Source organism: Varanus komodoensis, unplaced genomic scaffold (assembly GCF_004798865.1).
Source record: "Varanus komodoensis strain SLA01 unplaced genomic scaffold, ASM479886v1 scaffold33, whole genome shotgun sequence".
NCBI classification, from domain to species: domain Eukaryota; kingdom Metazoa; phylum Chordata; class Lepidosauria; order Squamata; family Varanidae; genus Varanus; species Varanus komodoensis.
The window spans coordinates 9,637,379-9,664,566 of NW_025335817.1; the positions used below are offsets into that span (position 1 = coordinate 9,637,379).

General features: G+C 46.9%; 2 protein-coding genes across 10 annotated transcripts in view; both read right to left on the reverse strand.

Annotated features, from left to right (window-relative positions):
* LOC123027715 (cell migration inducing hyaluronidase 1) overlaps positions 1 to 27,188 on the reverse strand; it is a 151,349-nt gene that overhangs the window by 100,709 nt on the left and 23,452 nt on the right. The window lies entirely within an intron of this gene.
* LOC123027716 (cell surface hyaluronidase-like) overlaps positions 1 to 27,188 on the reverse strand; it is a 69,354-nt gene that overhangs the window by 18,749 nt on the left and 23,417 nt on the right. For 8 of the 9 annotated variants that reach the window (XR_006415558.1, XR_006415557.1, XM_044438858.1 and 5 more), the window contains 7 exons: positions 25,828 to 25,913; positions 24,013 to 24,144; positions 23,850 to 23,885; positions 22,854 to 23,006; positions 18,860 to 19,037; positions 16,201 to 16,416; positions 4,716 to 4,924 (listed from right to left, as the gene is read on the reverse strand). Coding sequence is in view for 7 of the 9 variants with exons in the window: in XM_044438858.1 (XP_044294793.1) it covers positions 4,716 to 4,924; positions 16,201 to 16,416; positions 18,860 to 19,037; positions 22,854 to 23,006; positions 23,850 to 23,885; positions 24,013 to 24,144; positions 25,828 to 25,913 (1,010 nt within the window). In the remaining 2 variants the exon portion in view is untranslated. The remainder of the gene's footprint in view (positions 1 to 4,715; positions 4,925 to 16,200; positions 16,417 to 18,859; positions 19,038 to 22,853; positions 23,007 to 23,849; positions 23,886 to 24,012; positions 24,145 to 25,827; positions 25,914 to 27,188) is intronic. The other variant, XM_044438859.1, reaches the window with a different exon arrangement.

Genomic DNA, 27,188 nt, shown 5'->3' on the forward strand with positions numbered 1-27,188 from the left:
CACTCCAAGTAGCCTCTGTATCGGCAGCCTCTTATCCTGAGTTCAGAAGCAGAGTTGCTATTTTTTCCAGAAAAAAACCAATGCTACTCTGCATCACAGATTTGCAATGGGCAAAGTTCACTTACAGGCCTTTCCCAGGTCTCGCCAACACTCCAGCTCACAGGTGCCAGACTTTAAAGATGCTGCTTCCACACCATCCTAATACGCATCAACAGCAGCATTCACTTACGGGAGGGTGGGGAAGGGTGTGCTCAGACACATCACTGGTGGGGGAGTTCAGACCCAATGCAAAGCAGTCTTCTCCAAACTAGCATCCCCTGAAGAGCTAAGAGATACAACTCCCATTTGCTATTGCTGTTGCTATGTGCTGTCAAGGCACTAACTTGTGGAGACCCCGAGAACAAGCATCCCCCGAAGTGCCCTATCCTTCACAGCCCTGCTCAGCTCTTGGCAACTCAAGGCTGTGGCTTCATAGATGGAATCGATCCATCTTATCTTTGGTGCTCCCCCTCTGCCTCCAACTTTCCTGAGCACTGTTGTCATTATTGACTACAACTCCCACAGCTAGCTGGGAATGATGGGGCTTGCTCAACACAGCTGGAGAACACCAGGCTGGAAAGGTTAGGCAAGAGTGGTGGATTAGAGCCAGACCAAATTCCCATTCAGCCATAAGGCACGTGGGTGTGCCTGGCCAACTGTGAGGGCTGCTCGCTCTCTTTCTCCCTGCCTTGGGGATAAAAGAGGGAGCATTCGGTAGTGGATTTGGGACTCGCGGAGGGGCAGTGCTAGCCCTTTTTATTAGCAGGGATGCTGATGTCCCAGTCAAATATCCACATTGCCTCTATTTTAGCTGCAGTCTTCACCGAGGCTGGGGTGCAATTAGCATTACCTTCAACAAGAGGTTATTCCCTGTCGGAATACAAAGTATTTGGGGGTAGCAAAGTCTTGAACAGGCAATTAGCTTAAAAAAAAAAAAAAAAGACTTGCTCCTGGTAGAAAGGTAAACAGCTAGGAATAGTTTGCAAGGATGGAGAACCACGACTGTTTCCTTCTGTGTTTGGACTGTCCTTGGGAAGGTGGCTACGGGATGGTCATAAGGAGCACCTGCACTTCCAAACTCCCCAGTACACCACTAAAGGAAGACCGTGTTTTAAGGGAAATGTAAAACAGCTTCTCTTGACGTTTTAGCCCACCAGCCAAGTGTCATCAAACATGCAGAGGCTTATTAGCAACATGGAACATTTAAGCTTAATGGCCACAGAATGGTAAATATCATTTTTATCACTTCACCTTCCTCAACATTTACTTCCAGAATCATAGACCAACCTGGCTAATTATTTTACTGCACGGGGCCCAACGAGTTGGAAAATGCTATTCATTTTGCCCCTTGAAAGCAAACAGAGACAAAAGATCACACTGATGTGCACGTCTTGGCTTGTTGTCCCAAGCGCTTATCTTGGTTTGTTCCTTGCCCAGATTTTCAATCAGAACTTGTTGGTTCTCCTACTGACAGTCTCCCATTAACACATTTTAAAGTCTACTATCAGACCTTTTCTGCAAACAGGTCTTCCACTCAAGCCAAAGGCACAACCTACTTTACAAACCAACTCAGGGATGCATGCAGCACAGCAGAGAGAGGATATTGAGCATGCTGTTATGCTGGTCAGTTGGCCAGCCAGCAGGAAATGTCTGCTGTACAAGCTCCCTAGGATCTGGACTTCAGAGAACAAAACACCTTCCTCTCATGCAGCGTGCTGGCTAGGAAGCAGCACCAAAATATTCCAAAGGCTTTGCAGGAGGTGACTTTACCCTGAGCGCTTCAAGTTCCCCTTGATGGTTCATGTTCCAGTAGCAGAGGAGGCCCATTCAAACAAGAAGCAAGGCCCTGCAAACTGTACTTGAACATTGCAGTGAGAGCAACCTAGATGGAAGGGAAGGTTTATGGAGACCAAGCTCCACCCAGGCCAGCCTGCAGAAGTCCTACCCATGAGGAGGGCCTTGCTCAAAAGGAGATCTTTACTTTGCTTGGCCACAGGTTTAGCTAGTATTGTTGGGTGCTGGCATTCAGGAGAACTGTGTGGAGGAGCACGCCATCCTCCCCGACTCGGAGGCAGGGCTGAAGCCCTCTCTGCCAAGGGTCCTGGTCTTCTTGGGTGATTCAGGTCCCCCAAATGGCTTGCACCCCAAGGACATTCTTCTCAGGAGGCTCCAGGGCCTCCTTAGAAAAGGGTTCCTGGAGACTGGGGTGTGAGGGGCATGGCCATCAGCCTTCTTCTGAAGTCCCAGGCACTATAGACTTTCTCACCAACTCCTTCACTTGTGCTTTGCCCCTTCTTCCCCTTCTCAGCTTTCACAGGACGCTTTTAAAGATGGGGCAAGGAGAATTCTACTCAGTATTTCCCCATTTGTCATTGGCACTGACTAGCAAAGCGATGCTGCTCAGAAAACCATCCCTCCTCTCTTGCTCTGACCTTCTGGAACTTCAGTGGATTTTTTGGCCCAACTACAGCAGAGGAGTTAATCACACAAGTGTTCAGTGTCAGGATTACGAATGACCTCAGGTACAGTCTAAATCCCTGTGCTGAAATTCTTTATTCCCCCTATGGCCTTTTCCTAGCCAACACTGAATATTTATTCCAGATACACTATGGCTCCCTCACTGAAATTGCATGATCCCTCACTATCTCCGTCCACTGGGATAAAAATAACTTATAATGATGCTATCAAACTGTACTTTGCAAGACTCTACTTTGCAAGAAGATGGCTATTGAACGCATCCATCACTTTCGCACAATTGGCATTTTGTGTGTTCTTCCCTGCGTCCAAAAGCAACTGTTGTTAATCATCAAGCGTGGTGTTTGTACAGTCTCCTTCACCAACAACGCTAAAACTTGACGCAATGGAAGGACCTGTTAAACCAGGTAGAAAGACCTTGACTTATCTAACTTTGCTGGTATCCAAAATCTGTTCCTCCTCCCATTGCAAAAGTAATAGCAATGGGCCACTGAAAGCAAAGACAAAAGTCACTTTAACACGGGAAAGGACAGAAACCGGGAGTGGCTGGGCACACTAGTCAATGCCAGCTATTTGAGGAGGACAAGCAATCCAGAACAGCTTCCAGAAACAAAGAAGTTCCTGCACTGCGTGGGAGGGTGGGACTGAGTGGCCTTACTGGTCGCTTCCAATTCTACTACTCTATGGCTCTAAGCAGTGGAGAGTTTCATAATGTTCTAGTCCTTAATGGCATATCAACAAATCATTTCTAGAAGTTTTAACCTTTTCTGAAGACCTCCCCAAAATATTTTGCTTCACAACAGGGAGTGATCTATTGTTGCTGGGAAAATTTCTTTCTTTCCAGCTACTTTGAAGATTGCAGCTGCACTTGGGGGGAAATGGGAAGTCTGGGGATCAGGGTGCTGGATGGCAGCATGTTCCCTGCGCCTGAAGAAGTACCTCTGGGGCATCCCTGCGCATCCTGGTTCCCCACTGACTGCAACATTTTGTTACAGGTTCGAGACCACCAGCTGCACCTGAAAAAAGGCTGATACCTTTTTATCTGTCTGATTCTCTCACCAATCAGCTCCATGGTGTAATCCCAGGCTCTAGCAGTATGAAAAAGCCTGCATGTTCGAGGGTGTGTGTGTGTGTGTGTGTGTGTGTGTGTGTCTCCCCATCCACTTTCTCCACATCAGGCTGTCACATCTCCCCTTGCTCACCCTTTTTCAAAACTAAACAGGCCCCGTATTCACAGGGGAGCTGCTCCAGCAATCTTGCTACCATCTCCCAAGCGTTGTGCTAGATTGCTCAGTGGCTGGATAGAAGGAAGTGAGAGCGGGGAGTAGGACCACTCCCCCAGTCCTGCGTTTCCCCCTTCCCCTCTCATCCCCTTTCCCTTGTGTATCACGGCTATTAAGATTACAAGCCAATGGGCAGGGACTGCCTTGTTTTCCTGGTTATATGTAAGCTGCTCCAAGTCCCTTTTTCTGCTGAGGTGCAGGATAAAAAATACTCCGCGTCAACAAATCAACAGAATGCTTGGGAATTACGCAGAAAAAGTGGGCATTTGTTTACCTCAGACAGAAAGGAGAGGTGATGTGTACAATATGGTCAAACATGCAGCAGATCAATAGAATTTTTTTTTCCTAACAGGGTGCCTTCCTAGTTTTATGTAACAGAAAACAAAGCAGACAAACATGGAGTCTGGGGTGGAGGAAGGGACCTGGGTATGTTATGTTCCATTTCTAAATTATTTCAGAAGGGAAAAAGCAGTGTGTTGGGGGCACTGTCTGTCTATACACATATGCACTAGCCCTCCATAAGAGAAGAATCAACTAGTATTTCCAGGGTTAAAATGACAAGGGGGAAAACAAAACCCTACGTAGAGAGAGATGGGAAATATGAGTACAGCAGCTTACATAAACCAGGCATGCCAAGGATTGCTTGATCTTGAGGCCAGAATGCCAACAGTAACTTGTGTTCCTTTCCAAAATATACTTACTGGAAGGAGAAACAACTTTGCACATCAGAGAGATGGCAGCAAGCATTAAACCCCCCCCTCACCACACACCCTTTTCAAAAGCAGTTTTGACTAGGCCAATCTTGGACCAAATAAACAAACTAGCAGAAATCTAGAACAGCACTAAAGTTAAAAGCAAAGCTGTACAACATCCCAGCAAAGGATCCAGAACCTCGACCCCTTCGCCATGGGCTGGTACCTATTGAAGTTGATTGGATACAGGATGACATCTTCAGGTGCTCTGCCATCCCACTGGACAATGTAGGCTTGCTCCAGCATCACCACTGGCTGGTACTGTTGGTAGGACACCCCTTTGTGCACTCCCTGGAGCCTCAGGGGATGGGAGTGGTATGCAGCTCTGGCAATGGATAAGGTCAGATTCTCAGGACGCCTGGCTTGAATATAGAGCTGAAAGAGAAATGGGGGTGGGGAAGCGGGATGCACATTAGAGCGAGCCAAGCTCAGCCTGCACATATGCATTTGATCAGGAGCATACCCTTCCAGTGTCTTTGCCAGCACAGAGCTCGAAGCATGCAGAGCTGAAGCCAGTGGGGCCCTGCCAACCTCCTCAGCAAAAGAGCAATGGAAATAGCAACTGGTAAACCAGATTTCCCCACCCTGCGCTCTCCAGATGTCTTGAACTACAACTCCCAGAAGTCCTCAGCCAGCAACACATCTGAAAGGCACCGGGTTGTGGTAGACCTCTGTTCTACACAGGTCACAGAGGTGGCATAAAAAGCAGAATGCTGCTCAGAAAAATAAAATGGCCTGTGACTGGTGCAATGCTACAGAAAAAGAACTTATAAGAACCAGTTTCAGATATCACAGTCACACCACACTCAAGGCTTGAGCGTGGCCTGTAGCTGCAACATGGGTTACCATGCTGTCTGAACCCGGCAACATAACCAGCCATGATGATCAACCATGTCCTTGGCACAAGCAGTTTGAGAACTGCAGGGTCTGTCATGTTCTTGTCTGGCGCAGGAAGTTGGCAAACCATTCCAGAACAGCCCGTGGCTTGTGATGTGTGAACCCATGCCACATCTTTTGCGCCGAACCTTCGAATGCAGTACATCACTTGGGCACCAGATTCTGCAGTGCAGTAGAGAATGTGCTCTGAATTATCCCAAGGCAGCCTGAGCGGAGCTGCCCTCCACAGGGCTCAGTCTCCTCATAGTCACTGACCCCGGCACCATGGCTGAGTGCAGCAAGAGCTCCCCAGTTCAATCTCTGGGGATCCACAGCCCAAGAGAGCAGTGTGTGGACCAGGTGAGCGGAAAGTAGATCTCCAAATGATTCGCATGTCAGCTCCCAACACTCCTGACCATTGGCCATGCTAACGTCTTTTGCCCCCTCTGGTGTAGACAAACCGCACCAGAGGGATAGTGGTTCAGCTTAACATAAACCTGCTTTCTGTGTTCCTTACAATGCAGCTTGCGAGTATCGCTGCAGGCGTGAGCAGTGTGGTTCTGTGGAGGGAGCAGATCCCTGCACACAAGACAGCATGCACACTGATCCGAAAGTTCTCTTAAGATAAATATGCCAGGTCATATTCATGGAGAACTTTTGCATACAGTTTGGATCTTCTGCACTGTCACAGAATGGCAACCTGCACAAATTACTAACAGCGGTAGCTTTGGGCAAGTGGACTAGTAAAGACATCATGGCTTTCTGATTTCCAAGACTGCAACAGCAGGTCAAAATAAAAGTGCCACACCTATAGGTAGATTGAGAGCCAGTCTGACATAGTCAAAATAGTACTGGACAAGATCCAGGCAGACCCGGGTTCAAACCTCTACTTTCACCAAGAGATCTCGGGAGAATCATCCCGCTTCAACCTAGCCTACCTCACAGCATCGTTGTGAGGATCAAGTAGGCATGAGAGCCTTGACACCCACTGCAGCTCCTTGGAGGAAGGACAGGGTGAACATGAAGAAGTGTCTTCCTAGCTGGACAATATGGAATTAGTTCCATCCCTGCGATGTGCTGAACTACAGAGGGTGGCTGAAAAAACCCCCTAACTGTTAATATAAAGTCCCTGGAGAAACGATTACCATGTAAAAGTACTATACGGACTCAGCATATTCTCTGGAAGATGCAAGTGGGCGGGTGAGGGGGTGGAATCAAAAACATCAGCAACAAAAGATCACAGTTCAACTGATGTATTTGTTTCAACTATAAATCACAACACATTCTAAATAAAGGTTCGTGTTTTTTAAGGCATGGACAAACAGGAGCTAGCTTCTATACTTTTCAAGCTGCTTCAAAGGGGAGGTCTGCACTCCCACAGACTGACATGCTAAGACTCCAGGCAAATCATATACATATACATTAATTTGAGCAGAAAAGGACTTCCATCTTAAAATCTACTCAGATTCCTTCCAGAGCAATAAGCCAGGTCTTGGAGAGGTAGAAGGACAGAGGTAGGTTAGCTCCAAGTATTTTAAAAGAGGCACTCTCCAGATCAGTAACTTTCCCAAACTGGAATGGGTCCGGCCTGATGGATCCAACCATCCCTCCAAGCGAGGAGTTCTAGTCTAGCAACTGGCATTCCAAGAAGCCAGTTATCTGCAGGTCCTTCTGGCCTTTCAGAGGTTTTAGCCTACAACTCCTTCCTACCCAACCCAAAGAGGAAGCGGTGAAGACTGATGGGAGTTGCAGGTCAAAACAGCTGGAGGGCCACATGTTGCTGGATGCAGGTCAGGGCCAGGTAGGCACCTTCTAGAATACATCTCCCATAAGCCCTACCTGCATAGCCAGTGGTCAGGGGTTGTGAGTGCTGTGCTCCACCACGTCCTGCGAGAAGCACCAGACTGCTTACCCCTTATGTAGAGGGGTGCTTAGATGGCCACAGAGGGAAATGGGGGGAACTGTGTGAGGAAGGATGCTTCCCACCCTTGCGGTAGGTCTTTGGAGAGATGACTCCATATTACACCTATGCCTTAGTATCCTCTGGATGGAACGGCCCGCGAGCCCAAGCCAGCCCAGAGAGGGAGCAGCAGCAACTGACACAGCTTCCATCTTTCCTCAACATTCCTGCAAAGCCAAAGGCAGGGGGAGTTTTGGCAGAACTCTTGCCCTGTAAACTGTCGCGCAACAGATAGAAACTCAACATGCACATCTTTTGCCAGCGACAAAGCGCTGGCAGAGGAGCAGCTTTTCTTGCTAAGTCCTATTTGCCCTGCAGCTGCCACAAACTCTACAAAACACACACACAGCAATCATCTTAGTAGCAGTGAAATATGTGAGTGAGCCTCCAGCATGTGTTTATAAACAATTAAAATCATGGGAGTTCAGCTGGGAAAAGCAGACATAAGAGAAGGAGCCCAGCAATGACTGTTTCTTTGACAACAATGCTGTAACTGCTGCATGAAGCACTGAAAAAGAAAGTAGCAAGGGATAGTTTTGTGGCTGCTTAGAAATACTCCTAGACTGACCTCATTTCTAGCTGTGACCAACACATGCTCAACTTCAAGGACCATAATCAAGACCATTTCCCACTTTTCTAGTGCATTGCTCATTTCGAAGCATCAACATTTAGACCTGCATGCTACCTTTTCAGTTTTTCAATCAGAATGACTGACCAGCCTTAACTTGCTCTGCCAAAGATGATTAAAGTTTGCCAGTAGGTAGATGGAGTTCTGAAGTTAACCTGGTTGAAAAGAAACAATCATAAATGGCCAGGGGAAAAGTCGCACAAGCAGACATTAGAAACACATGTTGCCATTTTTCTGGCTGTTTGTGTATGACTTTTAAAGTGCCCAAACTCTTGCAGCCCAAGATCCATTTTGGAGAAATTCTTGGGGGCCACATTCCACTGGGGTGGGCAGGGCTGAAGGAACAAGGGGTGAGGCCAAAAGCGAAGAGGGAGGCCGAAGACCAGCATCTTTTAGCTCCAAAGCTCTGGCTGTCAGTAACTGGGCCTTGTAAGAAGCACTCCAGCCTTTTGCAGCAGAAGCAGCTGACAAAGCCGGAGAACCACTGAGCAGTTGGTGGACAGAGAAAGGGGCACGGCTTTCTAGGGATCCCTGAGTGGGACGCCAAGCTGGCCCCATTGGTCAGAGATCCCACAAAAGAGAACTCTAAAGCATGACAAAGAAACACACAGCACATCCCAGCCAATCAGACCAGCAGCGGCAGCATAAGAGTTGCACTTTGGAGGATGAACAGATTGCACGGGGAAAGATGGGCAGGAAACATTTTTGGATGCTCTCCTTTAGGCTTCGGTCTAATCCAGCAGGGATGGCAGTTTACACAGGACAGGTGTGGTATGCCAACTTTTTTGACTTGTGGAAGCTTTCCACATTACTTGGTCTACTGAAGAGCTACTGCAGAGCCCTTGCACATAGAAGGGGAATGGGGCAGGGGAGTGAGTACTCTGGCACGCAGTCCATTGATAGCTCTGATGCACTTCTGCCCTGTGCAAGCGATGCAGAGCACAGAAGGTCAAGATGGACAAGCTGCCCCTCTAGTTCAGCCAGTGTGGCTACAGGGAAAGTGCGTGTGGTGCAGTGTTGGGCTTGGACCTCAGAGGTCCAGGTTCTAGCCCCCCTCAGTCACAAAGCTCTCTTGGTCACTTGGGCCAGTCAGTGGTTGTCAACCTAACTTACCTCACAGTACTGTTGTGAGGATAACATGGAGAGAAGGAGAAAGCTGCCTGGGTTTGTTGCAGGAAAAAAAGATAAAATATAAATGGAGGAGGGGGAAAGCTTCACAGAATGTTAAGAGTTGGAAGTGACCTTCCAGGTCACCCCATCTAGCTCCCTGTTTATCGAAAGATCCTGTAACGTCCTCAAAAGTTTCTCCATAATAGTAAACCACTGAGAATCATAGAAACATATAGCAGTAGGGTTGGAAGGGGCCAGGAAGGCCATTGGGTCCAACGCCCTGCTGTTGCTGACACGAGTTTATACCATCCCACTCAGATGGCTGTCCAGCTGCATCCTGAATGTCTCAAGTGTGGGAGAGGCCCAGGGTAATGCATTCCATTGCTGTGCCACTGTAACGGTCAGGAAGTTCTTCCTGATATCTAGCTGGAGTCTGGCTTCCTGTAACCTGAGTCCGTCATTCCATGCTCTGCACTCTGGGATGCTCAAGAAGAGATTGTGGTCTTCCTCTTTGTGACAACCCTTCAAATGCTTCAAATGTTTTCATATCTCCCCTCAGTCTTCTCTTCTCAAGGCTAAATATGCCCAATTCTTTCAATCTTTCTTCACAGGGCTTTGCTTCCAGTCCCAAGATCATCCCCACTGCCTTCCTCTGAACTCTTTCCAGTTTGTCTGCATCTTTCTTCAACTGTGGTTCCCAGAACTGGACACAGTACTCCAGATGGGACCTAACCAGTGCCAAATAGAGGGGATATAGTACACCACATGATCTAGAAGTCATACTTCTATTAATGCAGCTTGAAATAGCATTTGCCTTTTTTGCAGACACATCATATTGTTGACTCTCATTCAGCTTGTGATCTACAAGAATTCCAAGATCCTTCTCACTTGCAGTGTTGTTGAGGCAAGTATTCCCTGTCTTATAACAATGCATTTGGTTTCTTTTCCTAGGTGCAGAACTTAGCGTTTGTCCCTATTGAATTTCATTCTCTTGCTTTCAGCCCAGCACTCCAAGCTATCAAGTTAGCCTAGGATGCCTGCAACATACTTTAAAAGGCACGGCACAATAACATTTAAATTGTGAAAAGAATACCTGGATCGTGTGTGTGTGTGTGTGCGCGCGCACGCACGCGCATACCTAGCCTCATATGCACTTGGACAAAATTCAGGCCCAGCATAACAACGGTCAAAACATGCATTGACTGAACAGCCATTTCACCTGCTTGTTCCACTGATGAATGTAGAGTCTTGTCTCATGGAGGGGAAAGAAAAGCAGATTTGGTAATGGAGTTTCCAAGATCAAAGCAAACCAAACAGTTTCGTGATGGTCTATGAGTGGATCAGTCCTTTTATGCCTTTTCTGGATTAAAATTCTGACCACGCACAGAACACGAGTCTGTCTAAAATGAGCCGGATACTGCTCTGCCTTTAGCCATGCCATTTTGAAAGCTAGAGATCTGCACTCCATTTCAAAATAAATACCTCTCCTGCACAAATGCCAGCTTCTCATATATTCCCTTCATCTAGGCAAGCTCCGAACTGAAATTAATCACCCAGTTTAGATGCTGATTGGATGGGAAAATCTGGTAAAGTGAAGGGACAGATCCCAGAGAAAGTGACTGTTTGTTCTTGCTTCAAGTCAGCCAAGGAAAGTTTGTAGGATGGAAAAAGGGTCTCACTGTGTGAAGTGCCATAATGAAAAGAGGATATATAAATAGGCCAAAAAGAAAAGGCACAACGAAAAAGAAATGGTCCCACTTGTTTGTACAGTGGTAAATATCACGGCGTATTGAGTAGCTTGATGCCGTTTCTTTTGCCAGAGTGAAAGGGAGTGCTGTAGCTTAGGGGGTAGAACACCAGCTTTGCATGCGGGTGGTCCTAGGTTCAGGGCTGGGAAAGCACCCTGTTGGGAATGCTGGAGAGCGGTTGCCACGATGTAGACCGGGTTGGGCAGCTCAGGGTCCCCGGAAGGTTCAGGCCCATCAGCTCTAACCTGCACAGCCAGGGAGGGAGGCTGATAGGAACTGTAGGCCAAACTATGCAGAGGGCCACATGCTGACTGTCCCTGGTATAGACCATACTAGACTAGCTCTGATAATGAAGAGGATCTCAAATCTCCCTCAAAACAACCATGTGCTGTCTGAAAACCGATCCACAGGGGTGCCAAATCCAAGCCTCCTTTGGAAGAGAACAGCACGGTCAAGGCACCACAACCGAGAAGGCCCTGTCTGAAGTAGTCAGGCCACTGCACACCAGATGGTGAGAAGGGCACCTGAAAATGACCCAAGCACAGAGCCGGTCCCTACACAAAGATGATTCTCCTTAATCCATCACTGTACACAGACATGCAAATCAGTTTCCATGTTTTAAATGGGTGCCGCAGGCATGGAAACAGGCAGAGCTGTGCGTTACATCTCAACTTCATGGGACCACAGAAAACGTACACAGTGCAATGAGTACAGAATTCGGCTGGCTGACCATGCAATTGTCAACCATCATTGCAAAGTTATTATTTTTTAATGTTTACACACCCCTTCAGGTAAGACATCCCCAAACGTTTTGAACATGACCAGTTTCTTAGGCAGATACCAAAGTCCCTGGGGCATCAGCCGCGGGTGCAGATGCGCATTTTGTCATTCTGCGTATGCTGCTGGAAGCCCTGACATATGCCTAGAACTGTGCACATCAAGCACCCTAAATAGACATGGAATGGAAGCACCTTTCACATTGCTTCTGTAAGCATGTGGGAAACCTGTAAGCTTAAAGAGTGGTCAGAATTGATCCAGAGTGAATAAAGCAAAGGTGTGGAACTTTCTTCAGACTAGTGGCTGAATTCCATCCCATGTGGCCAAAACTATAGGGCTAGAGCCAGAATAGGTACATGTTTTCACTTAGAGCAATTCCTGCCAGTAACCTAGCCTTGAGAGAGGCGTTTCAACATCATGGGATGAGGAAAAGCAGCACAAAAGTTAGGAAAGCACCCAGTGATCGGTGGTCAGGGGAAAGGGCCTTGGCCTTCTGAAGATACCTGGAGGACCCAACTGGGACCTGCAGGTCTGTGTCCATTCTCCCTTGGAGTAACAGCCACTATGCAAAACGGCCTGGCAAAAGGCAGCTCTTCTGTGCAGCTAACTTACAAACTACTGATGAGCAGATGCAAAAAGCTTGCACAGAGGCAGGCAGCGGAGAAGGCGTTAAACCTGTTGCCTTGCTTCCTCTCATTCACACTCTCCTGGACTTCCATTTCTCCAAAATAAATGTATTTTTAAAAGGCTTTCATCAAGCTTGGGCAGCAGTATGAAAACACACTGCCATCGACTGAGTACACATAAAGCAGACTTTTGCCATGACCTACATGTTCTCCATACAAAATAAATCCTGCAAAATTATGCTAATTGCTGAAATTTGCATTTTTTTGCTTATTTTGTCTCCTGCTGTCAGGATCATTTTGTCCAATAAAGGAACTTGGAATCAAGCCGTCTTCCTGGATGCAGGATGGAGAATTCTCTAGAATAGGTCTACCACAATGAAGCTGCCTTATACCATCAGATCACTGGTCCTCCAGCCCAGGATTGCAAGCTGACCTGAGCTATTGCCCTCTGAGGTCTCTAACAGAAGGTATTTCCCATCAAAATCTTTATCATTGATACAGGCAAACATATAACCCACCAAACACAATTCACATGCAACACAATCTACATTTGGGGACTGTTGGGGCAGAGGGGCAGGAAATCCTCTGAGTGAGTGGTTTTGTTTTTTGTTTCAATCTATCTTTTTAAATCTTTCCTCCTTTTCCTTCCCTTTCCCCCACCTTTCCCTTCCTTTCCTTTCCCCCTTGTGATTGAAAGACAGAGGAAGGTATTTTAAGTGTGGAAGGTTTGTGTAGTGTTGGATTAGTTTGATCAATAGAGAGGTTTGTTGGAGATTGTTTAACTTGGAGTGGGGTTGAAAGACTCTGCTGGTTATTGCTGGTAAGCTAGGAAGGTTCAGGTGTGGTTGAATACTCAAAGTTGTATTGTGCATAGACGTTCCCCCCTTCTTTTCTTCCCTCCCCCTTCCTTTCTCTTCCCCCCTTTTTATTTACTATTATTATTTTTTTCCTCCTCCTCCATTTTGGTTTTATTCTGTTTGATTTTGTTTAGTTGACTTTGTGGCTTTTATTTTGGTTGGTGATCCTTGGGGAGCATGAAAGACACATGCATCACAGTGGTTACAGGTAGGGGGACGTATGATGATGGGGGTTGGACTGGCCGAAGAAGAAGAGGGGACAGGGGACAGGTGTCTTACTGCTATTCCCTTTTCCGGTCCATTCCCCAGCCGGATGGTCCCTGGTAACCGTGCCGGTTTGCTCTCAGGCCTGGTGGTGCTGCTACGCAGTGCTAGGTCGGCACATGATAAAATCTCACTGATCCACAGTTTAATCATGGGTGAGGGAGCTGACCTGGCCTGCAGTACCAAGAGCTGGCTGGGAGAGTTGCGGGAGGGGGTTCCTCTCTCCCAGCTATGCCCGCCTGGGTACTCAGAACAGCACCAGCATCGCCTGCAGTGCCAGGGAGAGGGGGTTGTTGCGGTTCATAGGGATTCTATCTCCCTCTCCAGGCTTCCTGTCCACTCGGGTCCAGGCCTTGAGTGTCTTTACCTGCCGTTGAGTGATCGAGACAGATTAGGGTTTCTGCTGGTTTACTGTCCACCCCACAACCCAGCCGACTTCCTGCCTGAGATGACACAGGTCATCTTGGACCTGGTGTTGAAGGCCGCCCAGGAAGTTGGTCCTTGGGGACCTTAGCCTCCATGCGGAGGCTGCCTTATCCAGGGTGGCCCAGGACTTCATGGCAGCCATGAGAACCATGGGGCTGCCTCAACAGGTCATTGGCCCAACACATGAGAAGGACACACTCTGGACCTGATTTTCTCAAGTGGGCAGGATAATGGCAATCTGATGTTTGGGGCTTTGACAATTACCCCTTTGTCATGGTCAGATCACTTCCATTTGGGGTTTGAACTTCAGCTTCCTCTTCCCTCTGCAGGGGTGGAGGACCCATTAAGTTGGTCCACCCTCAAAGTTTAATGGACCCTATGGGTTTCCAGAAGGCTTTGAGGTTTTTCCAGCTGGCATGGTAGGTGCTCCTGCCAAAGCCCAGGTCTCTCTGTGAAATAGGGAGATGACCTGGGCAGTTGACACGATTACTTCCAAGCAAAGGGGAAAGGCCAGGAGGAGAGCATTCTCAGCAGTAGCACCCAGACTATGGAATTCACTCCCCAGGGATATCCGGTGAGTGCCTACTCTTCTTTCTTTTAGGTGACCAGTGAAAACCTTTCTATTTAAACAAGTTTTTGGTTAATTTATGTTATTTTATTTTGTATCTTGTTATGGATTATTTATTTTAACCTAATTTTGGTTAATTTATTAATTGTACATATAGTTTATTATGTGATGTTATTTATTATTTCATTATTTTGTCTATTTTATTAGATTGCCAATTACTTTATTGCATTGTACATACGTGTTCATTTTGTTTTAGCATTTGTAAGCCACTCAGAGAACCTTTAGGTTATGGGGTGGCATGGAAATGGAATTAAGTAATTAATAAATAAACACTAATCCTGCCTTCCCCAAACCAGGGACTTCCAGATGCATCAGACTACAACTTTCCTCACCACATCTAACTGGGGTTGATGGGTTTTGTAACCCAACACATCTGAACAGCACCAAGTCAGGGAAGACTGCACTAAAAAAAAAGGCTCTTCATACAGTTGAAGGAGGTAGCTTGTCTAAAGCCCTGGGCTCTAGCACTCCCACCAAAGGCAATTGGAAGAGAAATAAACCAATATTCAGTTTTGCTGTTCCCAAATTCTGGCTTGTACATTACATGTGAACCAGGAATTGTGACTTTGATTTCTGAAGCAAGCTAATCTGTCTAGGGTTTGCAGTTTGCTTGTTCAGCAGTTTATATTCACTGGTCAAACAGAGTTGGGGAAAAACCCATGTGCTTCATGCATCCATTTCCCTCTCTCTTCACAGCCCCCACCCCCTCAATGTATGAAGAATAGCAACCCAATTTCCAGTCCCAACGTTCAGATAGGCATGCTAAGAAACCCCTCCTTTCCTCCAGGAGACTTGATGAAGTGGGATGACCATATGTTTGGGTGGCCCTAATATTTATCCTTGGCTAAATTTTACGTTCAGGGACAACAACACCACATGCTGACAGGAAAACCAGCCCATAAATTATTTGGGGATATGAAAGATATTAAAGCAGGCATCCACTGAGCTTGGAACCCAATTGCATAATTTAAATCCCTTAATACAGTTAGGAATTCTCACTGCTAATGAAAAAGCCCTGGGAAACATTAATCACAAGTCTGAGACACAAAATATAAGAATTATTCACAGCACAACCTATTTTTGGCAACCATACACATTTGCAATCAAGTTTCTAATACTAAATGGCAAAGCCATACAGAATTAAGGTCATCGAGCAGCTTGAAATAAAGCTGACAGCTTGATCATACCAAGTCCTTGGACACATGCCTTTTTTAGCATCCTAAGAATCTTAGAAACGCAAAAGCAAGTTTCTGGCACTCAGGATTTTAAGAGGGAAATAGGTAGACAATTTCTGGTAAAGCTGAACAAAAGAGCAAAGTAAACTGCTTATAGCAGGGACAGTGTTGGGCTCCCTGCTTTTCCTCCAGGAAGGGTAAATACCCAGACCACGCATGCTCAGTCTGCGACAGAGTCAACAGAGACTGCTTCCAGGATGTGGTAGCTATTAACTTCTAGGACTACTGAGAAAGCTTGAACTAGAAGGAACTCCCCACCCGCCCAGTGCCTGCACTGTTCATCAGAACTGTGAGCCACTACAGGTGCAGCGAGGCTTCTGTGCTCAGTGGCCAACATGCCAATCAGGCTCAGGAACATTCAGACAGGTGTGAAGAAAGGAAACAGATGCACACAGAGGCTTCTGTTCACAGTAACGCAGGTTTAGGCTCTTTTTGCATGTTCCGCGGCCAGCTGTGAGTGTTGCGGGTGCATCGACTCACCGAGGGCAACTGCCCCTGCAGGCACACCCGTCTCACCTGTGCGTATTTCCCAGCGCATATCATTCCATTCCACCGTGTGACAATAAGACAGCCTGGGTGCCGAATCAGATAGTTGTCCAGCCTGCCAACAAAGGTGTCTGGAAATCCTGTCACGGAACCATCCAAATCATGGAAGATTGCGACTTTGTCACCATCGCTGTTGTTGTCTCCAAACCATTGGCCTGGCTGACCCAAAAACACCCGGAGACCAACCTTTAGAGAAAGACAATGACAAAGTCATTCTTCTTGCAGCTACTGGATGAGGGCTGCCGTCTTCTCTCGAGTGCTTGGAAATGGAAGCACTCGGCCAGTTCTCCACAGACCAGAAATACCAAGCCCCATCAGCACAACTCTGTGCTTTTAAACAGCTACACAGCAGGCAGAATCTCAACAGGCAATGCTCCCCCATTTTTGCAATGCCAGGCTGAGAAGCATGTCCCATCTGACTTTCAAGCTGTTGAAGGGACAAAGCACCTATCAAGTTTTTTAAAATGTGGGAATCCTAGGCTGTCAGACTGGACATTTCCACATTCTGGCCATGTATAGGGTTTGTGACTCACACATTTGCCAAACTGCTGCAAGAGTTGCCCCAGTTTATCTGCCCACCACCATTCAAGGTAGCTGAAGCCAGGAAAACCTTTTCAGCCCAAGGGCCAAATTCCAATGTGGAAAGGAGCCCAGGGTCCCATTACCTCTGTGGATGGGGCCAAACTATAATGACCACCAATGTTAAAACTACTCAGAACTAAGCAAGAGCAAATCAGCAGCAACATCAACAGCATCCCAAATAGCATGTTTCTGCTTGTCTACTCAAAGGCATAAACAACATGTCTAAGGAAGGCAAGACTGTGAACTCAGAAGTAAGCAGAACAAACCTCGGAAGTAAGAAGGCCTGAATCACTTCCATGGACCTGCTCCCTCCCCTTGGCAAGAAAAGGGGTCTTATCTTTAATGAGCATCTGATTGGAGATAAGATCTTTTCCCTTCCAAGGTGGGAAACAGAGACCAGGGAAGAAGCCGGCAGGCATGCAAGATGGCAAACCCCCACAGGCCAGGGGCTCTTGCTTTAAGCCAAGAAACAGTGACTTGTTCCAAAGTTATCCACTGAGCTTCATAGTGCCCAAAGTTGAATTCAGGTCTCCCCAGTCCAGTTTCAACACTCTAACCATTGTGCCACATTGGCTCCATACCGTAATCATATGGTTTGAGCATTGCCCCTTAGTACTACCTATATGAACCTACTTGTGCATTATTAATGTGGCTCCTTGACCTATGTTTCTTTCCCCATTCAATTATCCCTCCAAAGGGTTCAGTGAAATTAAAGTGCTATTTAAATCCTACTTCTGTTGTTATTAAAGGCATTACATGGCTCAGGGCTGAATCTGAAAGCAAAACAAGGAACAGCCTTGCTGGAGCTAAGCAGGTCTGAGTCTACATCAGGCAGAAGGTAGATCTAGATCAGATCTCAGGGCAATTTGCAGCAGATCAGCAAGGATTCCTGGCTCCCAGTCACTTAACAGTAGCAGGAAAAAACAGCGTTTCCCCTATCCTCAAGTATCGTGCCGAGAAGGCAGGGAGGCTTAAATGGAACCCTGCACAGGAGCGTTCCACACTGGAACACTCGTTTGCTATTTTTATGGATTGAGTTTGCACCCGCCTTGATGGCCGGCATACAAGGGCATCATTATGGTGTTGCGCCTCAGGTCCTCCCCTGGGGCAACTTCAAACAGGTGTTGCAACATGAGAGAAGAGGTTTGGCACAGGATTAGACACACCGCCGTCTGTGCTCTTGGTCTGTGTGGCTCCTCTCAACTCCACGTGCTTATGAAAAGACACAGAACTGAGCCACGTCTCGTCCTTCACCTGAACTTATACGCCATGTTTAAGGAGTGAAGGCATGGAAGCCAGAAGCCCTCCTCTTTCATTTGATAAGGGATTGGTCAATTGATCTGTCAAGAGCTCTCCTCTCCCCAAACCCAGGCCATTGTTAAGGCTGGCTTTGTCCTTCCACAGGACCATATGATCAGTTCTGAAAGAGGAAGTAATTTGAAAGACACATGACACCTCAGGTCTCACTCCGGAGAGATAACTTGGCCTGTTCCAATATATCAGACACAGTGTCCCAATGGCAGGAGTGGGGATTCAGGGTATGGGCCAAATCCACAAATTTGGCCCTCTGGGGCTCCTCAGGTGGTCGTGTCTCCTTCCTGTTTCCCCCAACCACAAATGTTAGCTGATTCCTCAGTGTCTGAGTAGTGTTTTCCCCATTCTAAAAGGTTGAATTGCCTCTTCTAACCAGCAAGTTAGAGTTTTAAGGTAAAAACCTGCTGGTCTTTTTTTCCTCCTGCTCCTTTGACTTTGGCCTACTCAGCACTGGGACACAGTCCCCCAAGATCTTTTCTGAAAGGGGATTCAGGCCTCAGACAGGAAGCGATTCTGCACCCCTGCCATGTGGGGCACCAATGTCACAGGGCAATGCTTTCAAACAAAGACCTTCTCCTGAGAAATCTGACGTGGGACTATTTTAAGGAAACTGCAGCACATCAGTGCACTAATGTTCAAGTTTGTTTTCAGTCTGATGTCCCCACTCTGCAAGAATCTACCTCAGGTATGGAGCATGTCCTCATGGAAATAACTTTTTACTCTTTGCACTTACACTTTTTTCTATCTTGACCAGCGACACGTTGTTCTGGGGGCTTATCTGCCAAGCATTCTTCATGAAGAAGCCAATGGCACTTGCATATCTGTCAGCTGTGGGGGTAAATTTTCTGAAAGTGCATTTGGTCAATCGAACAGGACCATCATAGATCTGGAAGCCACGGATTGGAAAGCTCCTAGAGAACAATGGAAAACAAAAGGCCTCAGTCTTCTGGGGAGCAAGGAGGGCAAAAATTATGGATTGTAGCCAATGAAAGCTGGTGGCTCTGGGTATCCATTCCAGAGTCCACGCTAAACCTTAAAGTAGCTATCCAAGGTTCTGAACCTATCTGGGCCTTGGGTTTGGCACCATGGCAGCACCTGTAAAGCCACACATAAAATCCAGAGTAGATCACCAAGTGCCGCCAGTCTTGCAGCTTTTAGTAATGTTACCAAAAACTTAAATTGTTTTTGCCTTTGCATCTTCCAAGCAGTTTGGTTTAGAATGTGACTGCCCCCTTTATCCTTACAAGATGTTTATCTATCTATTCTCTTCTTTCAACATTTCTGTATGGTCCAAGAGTCAAAGCTATCAAGTCAGTTCACAACAATTGAAAAATATAAAATACAGCATAAATTACACTATAAACATGTTAAGATGTTGCACTAAGGTATAAAATGGAAGTCAAAACCAGAAGAAAACCTAGCACAATACAAAGGCTTAGAATACAACCAAGGATTTAAAACAGCAGAGACTGAAAAACTAACATTCCTAGGAAAAGAAAGCATACAATGCAGGTACCAGGTGAGTCTCCCTGGAAAGAACATTGCACAGTAGGGTCCCCCAGCAGTTAGATAAAACTGCTGTGGCACCCCGACCCACCCCCACCTGACTTCTTTTGACAGGGGCTCCTGCAGAAGGACGACCGAGGACAATCCTGGGGTCAGGGCAGGCATATATGGCAGAAGACACCCCTGCAGAAAACCGAGCCTCAAGCCATTTAGGGCTCTGAATGTTAAAAGCATCATTCTGAGTTGGGCCTGGACATGGACTAGCAGCCGGCGTGGACAAGGAACTACTGGCTAATACAATTGTGTCAGTCGGTCCCCATTGGCAGTCCCACTGCCTGGTTTAGACCAGCTGAGCATGAGAGATTAAGGGATGGCTGAAGATGGAGATTAAGGGGTATTCCGATCATGGCCTCAAGTCCAAAGTGGTAGTGGCAACCCTCATGCTGGCCCCAGCAATTCGCACCCTGGTGGACCTGTATTTTGTAAAATGGAGAAAGGGGCATGTCGCCCACCAGATTCCCAGGAGAGCCCTACACATGCACAGCCTTTTCAGACTAAATGTGAATCGATGCCTGCAGGGAGCACAGGTGGTGTGCGGTGGATTCCCACCAGCTACCCATTCATTGACAGCATGATGGAGTTGCTACTACAGGACCTCCCTGTGTGGGACCTCTTCCATCCAGGGCCAACATCCACCTGGAGGCACTCTTGGGGCTGCGCTCCAGTGGTGGGCAGGGCCAAAAGCAAAAGGGACACCAAAATTCCCCGTCTCTTGTAGCTAAAAGCTCTTCCTGCCCATAACTAAACCTTTAGAATGGGAAACACTGCACAAAAGTCAGGAAACCACCAAACAATTAGTCATTGAGGGAAAGGTAGTAGTTGGGAAAAACTGCTGACTAGATAAGGCTGGGAGATAATGCACATTTTTATCTAAACATAGATAAAATTGCACCCCTCCTTAATTACTGAATTTAGCAATTACTTGGCATCTAAAAGAAGGGCTCTAGCATGGTGATCTGGAACCCAGAAAGAAAATACTTAAAAATTAAAATGCTTTAAAGCAAATTATGCCCTAAAACTCTTCTCCAATAAGACAGGTATGGCCAAACAATATAGAGAAATCCATGTCTGGTTTAATGTTGGCAGTTTGATCCTGTATTTGGCATTCCAACTGGTTCCTATTTTGTTTTTAAAAACCACTTGCTCTGGCTACACCATCAAATCTGAACACAACTATTTTCTACATGTATTATTTGAGTTTCTTTTTTTTTTTTTTGCTGAGTTCAGCATGTATATTATAACTTATTGGTTATTTTCTTTTCTGGGAAAAAACCTGATTTCTTTTACAATGCCTCCTTTCTTCTGCTCTATCAATGCACAAACATGTATGCATCTTAAACATTCCCATTTCTTCATTTTTGCCATCTTCCCACCTTTATCATTCTGTTTTCTGGAACTACACCACCTTCCTTTGAATTCTATAAAACGCTTGCATGGTTATTTATCTTTTGTGGCTGTGTGACCAAGATAAGTTCAGTTTATTGAAACCAGATTCCATCCCACACTCCCTTTTCCCATATTTTATTAACCCAGATCTCCACTTTCTGCAGAAGTTCTCCACATGTACCCCTCTCTCCTGTGCTCTGTTTCTGGACTTTCTGGAAACCTATTTGTCTTCTGGGGGAGCCATAAAGATCAGGTTTCCATCATACATTAAGAAATGTCTATATAAGAACTCCTGGATTCCCATCAACCCCTCCAACAGCAAACCCAAGGTGTGAGCACCAAATGAGGCCACTGAAGATCAGGAAAAAGAGTCCCTGAGCTTTGTAGACATACCATTTCAAAACAAGAATGAAGGGGCCAGAATGAAAATGCGGGGAGAACCCAAAGAGGACTGACCATGCTCGGCTGTCACAGAACACTGTCACTGGGGAAAAGCCATAACTGGCAACTTGTGGGGTAGGGAAAAGGAGAGGTGAAATGGTTTGCTGGCGGAGGGTTTGTCTGGCTGGCGGACAGGCAAGGAATATTCCTTCAGAGAGATGTAAAGGCACTGCGACCAGTGGTGCAGTGGGAATAGTGCTCATCATGACACCCACTTATTATTATTATACACGATCTCAAGGAGAGCTCTGACATTGTGGGCAGCTGTGTTGATCCACAGCACCCATCCCGCCCTGGCCATTTTTATTCTTACTACAAGCAGGTTGTCTCTAATCTCTGCACTGCTGTTTCAAGAACAAGCCATCCAGAAGTACTTTGCATTATCACAGGAACAGACACAGCATGGCTGGTAAAAGTCATTTCTGTCCTGAGCCCAGGCAGTACAGGAGACTCTGAGGTGCGGAAGGGGTGGGGGGAGAGCAGATGGTGTCTATGACCCTGCTAACGGTGCGGGGAGGCACTCCTTCGCTCTGAGCCCTCACACCACTGCCTGCAACATTTTGCTGAAGGTCCCAGGTGCCAAGCTGCAGAGCAAATGCGCTTCAGCTAGGAGTGGGCAAAGCCTGAGCCATAACCCAAAGTCCCGCAGTGGAGCTTACTTTCGCTAAATGCAGTGATGGTCATCAGCTTGGATGGTTTTAAAAGGGGACTGGCTGCTAGTCCTGATGGCTATATACTGACTTCAGTCATGCAGAAGGCATGGCTGTGCTCACTGCTTGCTGGGAACTTGGGTCTGGAGAGGCTGCTGAACTCTTGCCCAGATTAGGGGCTTCTGACAGGCAGCGAGCGGAATGCTGAACTGGATGGACCCTGGGCACAATCCGGCATGGCTCCTGTGTTCCTAGAACCCTGGGGTTACAACATCCATTAAGCTGACAAGGCCTGATGGGAGCAGCAGCACTCCAAACCACCAGGGTGGGACTAACTCCCTTCTTGATGGCGTTTCTAAGTGTGCCTGTTAGACAGATCTATGCCTGTCACTCTTGATAGGGGAAAATTAATGTGGACAACATGACAGAGATGGCAAACCCACACATGCCCTACCCTATCCATATGGCGGCCTGACCTCCACTAACGGGAACAGCACGGGTGGTGCAATCCGCACACCCTCCACCCACACACCCCATTTGTCACAAAGCCACTAGCCATAATTTAGAAGCGTCCATGATGCATCCACCCCTGCAGGGATGCCTCCATTCGTGCAGAGGCTCCAGTTCTAGTGCATTCCTCGCACGCCAATTGTCAAGGGAAATCACAGCCCATGAATAACCTACTTGTTTCTGGGCAGTGTCCTATACTCTCCGCCAGCGCCTCTCCCCCAGTAGCTGTTTCGTCCTCCCTGGGAACCAACATTGTTGCTTTCACCCACAAAGATGGAATGAGTCACTTCCAGGCTGCAGCCTTCATCTATGGGGAAAGTTCCATCACTATAATTAGATAAATAGCAACTCGTTAGGCTGCAGGAAGGGAGTTCAAAGGTACTTCAAGAGCAGATAAATATAAAGAGCATATAAAGGGCAACTGCTGCTCCCATCCCCTCTGCCTATTGGCCATACAGGCTAGGACTGATGGGAGCTGGAGTCCAACACCAGCTTAAGGCTGTTGATCAGAGCCCTGATCAAGAGGTTGAACCCTGGTTCCTTGGGGACTTTTATTGTTCTGAGGCACCCAGGAAGACACCTTGTGCCAAGTCAGACTTCACAGTGCCAGCTACTCTGTCTGGCAGGTCCTCAGGCAGAGGGGGCTTTCTACCATCTGCCACTTGACTGCTTTCTCCTATTTTTTCTTGAAGAAGCAACACCCCAGACCTAAAGTGTGTGCTCCAGGAACTGAACCAAGGACTCTTTTGACCACACTTAAACTCTAGTTCCTCCTAGCAGAACGGGGTGGGGAACTTAAGGCCCCCTTTGGACTGCACCCTGATGGATTCACTGGGATTCACTGGGATTTTGCTGGGAAGCATTTGTTCTGCCCCACAGCAGCTTGGGAGCAAGAGGCAGCAAAGGCTGCCAAAAGAATCCCATGGGGATGCAGTCAGACCATGACCTGTGAACATCCCCCACCACACACACACACACACACTACAACAATTGCTCACGTTCATCTTCAGGATCGTAAATGGGACAAGTGCACATGATTTGCAAACTTCATTTGTGGGGAAACCATGGGGGAATCAGTAGGTTGGACTTGTGGGATCTGTCCAAGCCCGCCTCCCCCTCCCATAGCCCGGGTTTCCATCCTGTATGTTCTACTGAGACAGGAGGACTCACCTGGCCAGCGTGAGTCCAATCCCGTTGTCGGCAAATCTAAGAAGGAAGAAGCATACCAAAGAGAGTGTAAAGGTTAAGGGGCGAATGATGGTGACTTTCCCCTCCTCCTCCTCCTCTTCTCAGAGCCACCAGGAGCAAGAAGTAAAGTTTCGTGTTCATTTACCCACAGTTGCGGAAGACAATATCTCCTCCCCTTGCCCATGCTCCATGGTCATTATTTTTGAAAGCAATGAGGCCATCAATTACAGCAGGTGCCCGGGGCTTCCTGGGGTCTGCGTCCTGGTGTGGGCGGAACCTGGAGCAAAGAACTGAGTTAATCACCGTGACTGCAGCCGAATAGGGGAGCAATTTAAAGACAGCAGAGGCCTGTCAGTCACAAGCTCCCAAAGTCTTGATCTGAAACAAAGTCTTGGCATTTTCAGTACTTTTGGCCACATGAGTGCCAACTGGAAGACATTCAAAAATGCAAGCTCAGATGATGTGACTGCATGGAGCTGCAAGGCTAAAAATAGCAAGAGCTGGATATGAACAGTAGAAAGAAACATCTGCTCTATAAGCCCCAAGGAAAGGAGATGGCTCACCACTCTGGAAGGTGTTCCAGCAAAACCAGCACACGGCTCTCCCTTTCTCCTCCTACCCCTGATTTCTGGGGCCCGTGGAAACCCCAAATGTTCTGAACCTTCAGCCAATGGCTGTCACATCACTGCAATTGTCTACACCTGCTCTGTGTCAATTAGGGAAGGCAGAGAGATATGCTGAGTTTAGATTTTAAAGCCAGCGTTCCAGATTTGCACTTCCTGAAGCGGCAGTATTACAGGCATTATTCACACCTTCCAGAAGGTTTTAGTACAGTATCCAACTAAAATATGCCTGGAAAAGTGTGCACATTACAGACACATGCATTTTGAATGCTTTATTTTAAGGGGAAATCATTTACAAAAAATGTATTTTTCAAAAAGGGTCATGCAAAAAGACATACACATTGAGAAATGTGCACAAAATGTACACATTCTTGTACAGACTTTTAAAAAGCTCATCCAAAAAGCAAATGAAACAGAAAAAAAGAGAAACTTGGCAAAATCAAGCTGGACAGATTTATTCAACCCTACTGCTTATGCACAAGTTTCATTGGTGGTGCTACATTTCCAATCGATTATCGATACATGCAGACAACCACTTCAGGGTTCAGTCACACAAAAAGGCTGGGAAAGATTCCTGCAAGGTCAATATCTGAACACACGTTTTAGAAAATTCACCAGAAGTAACATGTAAACCAAGTGCCACCACGTGAAGCATGTCAGGTGGTTTCTTGCAAAGAACTCATCCTTACTGTTTTCTAGGATCATCAAAAAAATCCAGGAACTGCTTTAAGCTTCACTTCCTGACTTCACTGGCAGGTATCTATTTCAGCAAAAGATTTTATATGTGTTTCTGCCATTAACCCTGCAGCCTGTCAAGGAATCTGAGGTGGCAGACACAATGTACCCATTTTATCTTCACAACTACTGTGTAGTGTAGAGCAGACAGAAAAACAAAGCCACAAATTTGGGTAGGAAGACCTTGGTTACGGCTGAGCAGAGACTTAAACCTTGCTCTCTCCAGTCCTAGTTTGCCACTGTAAGGGTAAAATCCTGGGCACGTTTGGAAAGGAAAAAAGATCCCACAATTCCCAGCATTCACTTAGCATGCTGTCTTGTAAATGCTGGGAATCGCGGGACTTTTCCTTGCGTAGGATTGCACTTTAATCTGCCCTTTCCCAACCTGGTGCTCGCCAGAGATGCTGGACTGTAATTCCTATCATGCTGAGTCAGCATAGCTATTGCATAAAGCTGCTCTAACCACTGCATAACACTGCCTTGTGGCCTCAGAGTCACCTTTAAAGCTGGACCTCCGGATGCACCAGAGGTCCCCCTAATGCAATGAAGAGAAATAAAACCAAACAAACCACCCACAGCAGTGTCACATTCTGTTTACATACCTGGCATTATCCACAGTCAGATATTCTCGAGGATTTTCAGCACTGGCTTTCGATGTCTTGACCCCTTTCCCAAGAAACAAGCCAGCCTGGAAAAATTATATACATATATATATGTGTGTGTGTGTACACATATAAATCACCACCTGAGTTCAGTTAGTTTTTAACAAGCAAACTGTACTGCACTTAGTAAGAAGAAGAAAGGGGAAAGTGAGAAGGATTTTGCAAAGGGAAGTAAGCATCAGCTGGGGAGTTCTTGGCATCGCAAACAAAGGAAATTCGACTAGTCAGGGGTGAGCAAGCCTGTGGCACTCCAGATATCAGCATAAACAAGACTAGCCTTTTTGGCTCATGGGGCAGGATATGTATTTAAGAAATAACAACAACTGCAAGGAGAGTTGTGCCAGACCAGATCAAAGACAGTTACTACATTTATGTCTCACCTTTCCCCCAAACTTGTAGAGGACCGGAGGTAGCTTACATGAACCCCTTCCTCTCCTTTTTACCCTCACAACAACCCAGTGAGGACAGACTGGCTCAAAGTCACTGCTGAGTAACTCCCAAGACTCACCACAACACTCTGAACGCCACCCCAAAATGCTCAGTTGTCACAGAGGTCAATGAGCTGCGCACAGGAAGCCACCCAGTGGGACATGAGCACATGTAGTTCTTGAACTACAACCCCCAGCAGATCAACCAAAGGCCAGGCTGGGGTTGATGGGAAGTGGAGTCCAGTCACATCTGGCGGCTGGCAGGTTGGCCGGCCATGAGCAACCATTAAGCATGCTTGGTCTGGTTTCAGCTGTTGCACAACAGCTCAGATGATGGACATGGCAGGCTGCTGGTACGTTTGCTGTGCTGACTGGCAAAATTCTCTGGATGGGATAACGTCGTCTTCACATTTTGGTCCTCATTGCTTGTGCCTGTGGCTTTCCTAAGAGGAAAGCTCTTGTTCTAGGACCCAGATAGCCTTGATCAGAAGCTTCTCAGGGCAGGGGAGTGTCAAGGGGCCAGAAAAATGGGCAGCAGAAAGACAGGGGCTCCGTTGTTGCTGTTCTGTGTGAACTTGGAAGCTCCCCCACCAGACAATGGAGCCCAGGTACTCTAATATTTCTTATCTCTCTAACTCAACCTGTTTTGGTATTTTGTAAGCCCTGGAGGCTCAAAGATCCTTGCTGGCCCACTGTGAATTCTGTTAGAATTTTATTTTTACTTATAAACTGCATAGCTAAGGTATCCCCCATGCATGGGGAAAGACATGAACTTATATTCTATGTGGCCCAATTTCATTTCCAAACTTGGCCTCCCCCACTTGGAATTAGAAGGGAGGAGCTGAAGAGCTGAAGAGGAGGAGCAAAACTGGA